At 49.2% G+C, this 7,176-nt stretch overlaps 1 protein-coding gene across 1 annotated transcript in view; it reads right to left on the bottom strand.

Moving 5' to 3' along the window:
• hgs (hepatocyte growth factor-regulated tyrosine kinase substrate) overlaps positions 1-6,640 on the bottom strand; it is a 10,207-nt gene extending 3,567 nt beyond the window's left edge. Inside the window, 15 exon segments of the mRNA XM_067233514.1 lie at positions 17-230; positions 506-682; positions 786-824; positions 969-1,064; positions 1,170-1,268; positions 2,402-2,500; positions 2,502-2,517; positions 2,790-2,914; positions 3,049-3,117; positions 3,238-3,290; positions 3,643-3,760; positions 4,559-4,651; positions 4,784-4,859; positions 5,172-5,256; positions 6,463-6,640. Of these exon segments, the coding sequence (XP_067089615.1) occupies positions 17-230; positions 506-682; positions 786-824; positions 969-1,064; positions 1,170-1,268; positions 2,402-2,500; positions 2,502-2,517; positions 2,790-2,914; positions 3,049-3,117; positions 3,238-3,290; positions 3,643-3,760; positions 4,559-4,651; positions 4,784-4,859; positions 5,172-5,256; positions 6,463-6,499 (1,396 nt within the window). The 5' untranslated portion in view covers positions 6,500-6,640.
• Positions 6,641-7,176: the final 536 nt, after the last annotated feature.

A 7,176-nucleotide genomic window follows, 5' to 3' on the forward strand; every position in this document is an offset into this window, starting at 1 on the left:
CACAGTTGGCCCTCACATCTCTTCTCGTCCAGCTGGTTGAGGATGTCGAGCAGCTGTGGGTGCATGTTGTTGATGGACTGGAAGAGTGACAGCACGGCGCTGTCGTTGGTGATGCTGCGCCCGCGCATGTGGTTGCTCTTCATGCGGTTGAGGAAGGTGCTGACGGCGTTCTGCAGGGCCTTCAGGAACTGCTCGTGGTTCTCCTCCGACTCGCCGTTCTGGTACTGCTGCTGCAGGAGGGGGGGGGGGGGGGACCAGCGTCACTCAGGACTGCATAACTCTTCTCACAAGGACACTTGGAAAAGATTCTGTTTATACAACATGAATTCAGTCTTTTTTGGGGGGGCTTTTTCAGCTTTGCTTTATTGATAGGAGTGGTGGAGAGAGACAAGAACACTGGGAGAGAAAGGGGGGGGGGGGGGGGTGTGTGCAGGAAATGGCCTCGGTTGGATTTCAGCCCAGGTGGAACACGAGCAGCTGTCTTTGTTCAGCAGATGAAACTCACCTCCACAACGTTGATTGGCGGCTGGACTGGGACTGGGACGGGGACGTGACTCTCCACGGGCTGGCTGACTGGCACGGGCTCAGCCAATGCCACGGGGGCAGGGGCAGAGGGGGTGGGGCTCTTGCGTGCCTCTTCCTGTTTCTTCTCCCAGTATGTTCTGTTCAGGTAGCGTGCCAGCTAGAGAGCGAAAGAGAGAGAGAGACGGCACACAGTTCACAACTAGCCTCTGCAACACTAACAGGTGGGAGCTAAATAGTCATAACGGTGTCGAACACCTCACCTCTGGGTCAACATCCTCAGCCGAGGGGGCGGAGGAGTTCTGCGGGGGGGAACACAGACAGTCCTCAACACCAGTGACACGGCACTTCAGTGACTGAGAGCGCAGTGACCTCGTTTGATACGAGAGAGGGACTCGATGCAGAGTCATGTGAGGAGGGAGGGGCCCAAGAAGAACGGAGCTTACCACGGGGGAGGTGTAGAGGGTGCTGACGGGAGGGGCCGAGGAGGTGACTGGGGTGGGGTCGGCTTTGGGGTACACCCCGTAGGAGTTCTTCTGTCTCTGCGCGCACACGCACGCACACACACACACAATGAACATCATGATCCGCCTCTTTGAACACACACACACGCACAACCGTGTTTGATGAATGGCTGTTTTACACACCATCCTCTCCTTCTCTTCCGCCTCGCTCTGGGAGAGGGCGATGGCCAGCTGCAGCTCCTCCTCCTCCTGGAGAGCGGCTTCGTCTCTTTTCGGGGGCATCTGGGGAGAGAGGACAGAGGTCAGACCCAGACAGGATCAGGGGTGGGGCCAAGGAGGGGGCACCAGGGAGGGGAAACCAGGGCCAAGGAGGGGAAACCAAGGCCAGGGAGGGGGCATCAGGGAGGGGAAACCAGGACCTGGGAGGGGTAATCAGGGAGGGGGAACCAGGACCAGGGAACCAGGACCAGGGAGGGGGAACCAGGACCAGGGAACCAGGACCAGGGAGGGGAAACCAGGACCTGGGAGGGGAAACCAGGATCAGGGAGGTGGAACCAGGACCTAGGAGGGGGCATCAGGGAGGGGGACCAGGGCCAGGGAGGGGGCATCATGGAGGGGGACCAGAGCCAGGGAGGGGGCATCAGGGAGGGGAACCAGGGCCAAGGAGGGGGCATCAGGGAGGGGAAACCAAGGCCAGGGATGGGAAACCAAGGCCAGGGAGGGGGCATCAGGGAGGGGAAACCAGGACCTGGGAGGGGTAATCAGGGAGGGGGAACCAGGACCAGGGAACCAGGACCAGGGAGGGGAAACCAGGACCTGGGAGGGGAAACCAGGATCAGGGAAGTGGAACCAGGACCTAAGAGGGGGCATCAGGGAGGGGGACCAGGGCCAGGGAGGGGGCATCATGGAGGGGGACCAGAGCCAGGGAGGGGGCATCAGGGAGGGGAACCAGGGCCAGGGAGGGGGGCAAGCAGGGTCATGGAGGGGGACCAGGAAAAGGGTGGGCAATGGAAAGTAAACAGGGCAATGACTTTAATCGTACAACACAGCCGCACTTGTCTTTGTATTCAACACCCACTCCAAACAGTAACTTCATTAAGTAGGTTGGGTGACACTTAACCCTAACCCTTACTATATCTAACCCGAGTCTTCCCTACAGGCTGACACACAGGCCAGGGAAGAAAGAACGATTTGGGGCTGGGGGGCAGTTACCACACTCGGGAGCATCCAAGTTAGCCAGTACGCTAAGAGGGGCCGCGGTGGCAAATGCTACCTCCAGCTCCACAGACAGTGGAGCTGGGCCTCTGGGGGTGGGGGTGGTGGGGGGGGGGGGGGTGGCTGTTTGAGGTTTGATGCCCCCGTGACTGTGAGAGCTGAGCGGCCACGACTTTACTTACTGTTTCCTGGACCACTACCTGAGACTGCTGGGACAGCGGGCTGGTCAGGTACTCCGGGGGGAGCTCGGCGGGCCCGGTGACGGTCGCGGCCTTCCCCTCCGCCTTCCTGGGGGGGGGGGGAGAGGGAGGGGTGGCTGGTGAGGAGAGGGGAGCAGAGGGGAACAACACACAACCGGGTCAGTCAGCGGGGAGGGTCAGCAGGGCTTGAAACATCAACAAACCAGCTAAACAAGTGAAAGTGTGGAATGTCCTAAACATACGTAAGAGCCAAGACATGAAGAAACTTTTTATTTTTTATTTTATATCTTTACACAGACAGCTGTGTTATCCTAACTCTGACAAAAAAAAAAAGATTGGAATTTAGGCAGCCGGTAGTGACTTTCGCTCGGTGGTTTTGGGCACTCACTTGTTAAGAAGCTCGAAACAGGGCTCGCACACGCGCACTTCCTTCTCGATGCCAAACTTGGGAATGGTGGAGTACTTGGAGGAGCACTTCCCACAGAAGATCTGACCACACGCCCGGCAATGGTGCTGGAAACGGAAAAGATGGGGCGTTGGCACAGTGTCCAGGAATGCCGGTTCCGCCGGAGAACACTTTCGATCTCCTTCTTCGAGGCGTTTCTCAATAATATGAAAAGCGCATTTCCACGGTAAAGCTAGCATACCTTACGAGTCATGACACCAAACTGAACCCTGCAGCGATGACACTCCTCTGCATCCACCCAGTCTGGGGCCTGGTCAGACAGACAGACAGTCAGACAGGAAATCCAACAGTGATCTCAAGCCCACATTTTGGGGTTTTAAAGCAACTCTCAAGTAAACCAAAACCAGCAATCAGGAGAGCAGCTTCCTACCCGTTCAGCCGCAAACATGGCATCACTCTCCTTAAACTCAGGGAACACATGACCTGGGAGAAAGACACCAGACTGTTAGTGCTCCTACTGTGGGATGCACGCACCGTTTTGCCGGATGTTTTGACAAACTCTCCCCAGCGGTTTCTTACTATAACACAATCTAACTTTAGCTCTTGGTGCTTGAATGTGCATGCAAGACAGACGGGAAGATAAAGTGCATGTTTGTATAATATAGTACTGTTGTCACTTATTCTTATAGAAATGCTCTATTGACGATGACTAGCATGTACACTCAGGGGGTTTTTTACGCTAGAGAAAGGTACTTATTGAACGGCACTTTGGGCAAAAGCTGCTGAATGACTGACGAGTCTTTCCCAAAGACGACTGTGAACGCAAGACACTCACCCTCCACCTTCATGATCTGGTAGGTGTCCTGGACCACCTTGTACTTGGGCTCGTTGCGGAAGGCGTGAGCCCAGGCCTGGATCAGATACAGGATCTTGTTCCTGACATTGGGCTCCGTCTGGGTATAAGGAGAGGAAAGCACCACTCGCTCAACACAGGCTCACCAACCCTTGATTGTTCACCAACCAAAACACAAGAGGCAAAAACTACTAGTCTGTCTACCTCCCCTAAGCAAAGTATGAATCATATTTCAAATGCTGAAATGTCAAACTCCTGCCTTGTTTTGTTCTGGTTTTAGGGGGAAGTCCCTTGGTCAGGGCTGAGGGGAGGCATGTGACTATGACAGCACCAGGAAGTCAATAACAGAATGAGTTGCCTAACCACATGACACGTGAGAGGATCCAATCAAAAGACTGCTTCCTTACCGGTATTTCCCTAGCTGCACCCATTAGCACAACCTGGTGTCAGAGTGACTACAGCAGTAAATGCTTTTCAATTTCAAGACACAGGCTGGGAATGGTAATGAGGCTTACAACTAAAACAAGCCAGGTCATTGTATAACATAAGATAAAAATCTATATCTTGTATACTGAGCAAAATGATTGACAGCAAAGCTAATTATAATAGAGTGAACCATGCATATCAGAATGCTAATCCCACTTGCTGGTGCAGTTGTTCTGGGGGTCAGCCCAGCTACAGTACATTACTGGAGAACTGTATGAAGGAGCTCTGATGGACATAGGGGACAGTATCTAATGAACGCACTAGAATGGTAAACTGAGGACTAAAGACAGCCCCCAACATCATTCTCTAATCGAGTGTGTTCACTGTGTTCAATACGGGGGCACGGCGTGAGAACACAGCTACAACAGCAGCACAGACACTTGTTTACAGTGGTGGACTGAGCCAAGGTCACCTTGAGCAGTTCCTTCAGTTCCTCCATGGTCTGCTTACTAGCCACTTCATCATGCACTGTCTGGCCACAGTTCTTCACCACCGACTCCAGGACCTAATGGTGGACAGTAAGACTCAACTATACTGCATGACACACAGGTTTAGTGCAATTATGATAAACTTAGGTTCCCCCATGAACCAAATTGTTCAGTATAATAGTTATGTGGGTTATGAGTCCTCCACCTACCTCAAGAGCATAAAGGGCCACATGAGGATTCTTGTCATTTAGCTTCTTCTTAATGGCAGCAATGGCATACTTTGCCCTATAAAGACGGAAGAGCATTAGTCTGACATATCGGCTCCAGTTCTTATTCAGTCCAAATAATGTAATGCATTGATTGAATATGTATATATTTCAACTATTGAACTGACAATAAACTTGTTTTATATCCAAGCATTTGATCTAAATTGTATTTCAAGGCTTAAAGGGGAAATATATGCTGTTTACATTTTCTCACGGTACCAGAATCAGTATCAGCTCTAGATAATCTTAAATAAATAAGCATAATCTTTTATACTAAGTGGCCAAAAAAGGCAGGGGGGCTTATAAATGAGGAGACCGGCTGGGAACTCACTGGGTGTCTCCTTGGCGGATGAGATCACAGATTTGCAGGATGGACTCCCAGTCTGTCTCCAGCAAAAGCTGACTGGTGGCTTTATCTATGGAAGACATCAGTTGAGGTGTTTTATAGCTCTTTTACAGGGGACCAGGACCTGATTGCATTTATACACAGACATCATGGCTACTGAAGTACACTGAAGTTCATTGTCATTCTAGATCATAACAGTGAATATGAAAGAGGATATTGTGATACTACATTATCCTTTACAGGGTAAAATTGGTGTTGGTTATTCACAAGAGAACAGTTTACATGTTCTCATCAGAGGGCCTGATTTGCTTACAGGACCAGAGAGGACTCATTACCACCAAAGTAACCCTTCAACGTGGATCGAAACTTATTTTAATTTAAATATGATGCAATGGGAATGTGATAGTCAAAGTGTGAATAGCTGAACCTGCAACAATGATAAGCTTCCATTATGACTTGAAGGTAAGTGTTAACGTTACAGAGCCTCATATAAAACACATCCATACATTATTTTATTGTAATATGCAGTTCTGGCTATAGTCATGCTCAAAAGAAGGTTGGTTGCTAGCTAGATAGAGAAAGGTTTGTCTATTCAGGTGGTAGACTGGTGGAACAGGCAGAACTGATAATAAACCCACCAGGCTAGCATGGAATTGTACCTTAATCATGTCAATTACATATAGCTACTTATAACGCCCTTTAGTTAACAACATGAATTCGTTAGCTAACGTTAACTAATTAATCATTGTATAAACAACACGGTGGCCCGACCTCGCAATTTACATATGCGAATATTACAATATTTAGTTTCTTGGACGAGTTAGCTAGTTAGCCATCAACATCTAGTACAGTGTATGTGGGAAAATAAGGTGCGCTGCGTAAAAGAACCGAATCATTTCCGCACTACTAGTACAGTAGTAGGCTACTGTAGTACTAGTCTTATTGCGTAGACTAGTCTAGCGTACTTAACTAGCTAGGTAGCTAGACACTAGGGTACCGGCCCAGCTCGTCGAGGAACCGGAGACATAGATTGACATTCATTTGTTCTCACATAAACAGATTTAATATGACGTGGCAATCACAAACTGTGGTAGCATACATGATAGCAAACGTTTCCTAGCTAGTCCAGAAAAGGCCTCGGCCCGTCGAACTTAACAGACCGTCAGACAATGCCTAACTAACCGCAGCCCAAATGTCTGTCAAAACAATAAGCAAAAACATTGCTGTTAATTCGACTGAAACAAAATGTCTACCTATCCAAACCGTAATGTCTTACCAAGAAGCCTTTCAAATGTTCCTCCGCCTTTTCCCATGTTTAATCAACGTATTTCGAATTAATAATCGCACCTACTGTGATTAACCCAATATTTTTTCACAGGATGTCGGCTAACTCGGCTAGCTAGTCACTGTCCAGCTGTAAAGTTGTTAGCCAGATAATGTAGACGGGCTCTGTTGTTAGCTAATAGCTACTTCCTACTTCCGGTATTGCAGGATTTTTGATAAATACATGGTCTGCCCCCTACACTTGGAAGAAAGTATGGCCAAAACGATCACAATCAAACATGCTTGCTGTTGAAGGCAGGTTTAATTCTTATATGGTGCAGACTTGAATGCATACATTTTTATTTGATCTCAAACCCTGTAACTTGGTGCTTCAATCCTGTCCTATTTACTCAATAATCTCAGTCCAAAGTAAAGCCAAGTCTTGAATGCAAGATCTGTGTTGCTGCAAATCATCTGTTACAGGAGGGATGTGGTGATATTGATATGTATCAGTAAACAGTAAAATAGTTTACCCGGTCTTATTCTTTCTTCAGTTATATTCTCATATTACTGTGTTCCATCCTCCTCCACCAACACTGGTATACTTAGGTCATGTATGAGTCACTACCTGGCACTCAGAACACCAGCCTCATTGTTGCTGCAGTGCTGCTGATGCTCTATACAGTGGCATTGTTTTTCTCTCGCAAGCCCCTGGACCTACAGTCTA

The sequence above is a fragment of the Osmerus mordax genome, chromosome 3 (genome assembly GCF_038355195.1).
Source record: "Osmerus mordax isolate fOsmMor3 chromosome 3, fOsmMor3.pri, whole genome shotgun sequence".
NCBI lineage: Eukaryota > Metazoa > Chordata > Actinopteri > Osmeriformes > Osmeridae > Osmerus > Osmerus mordax.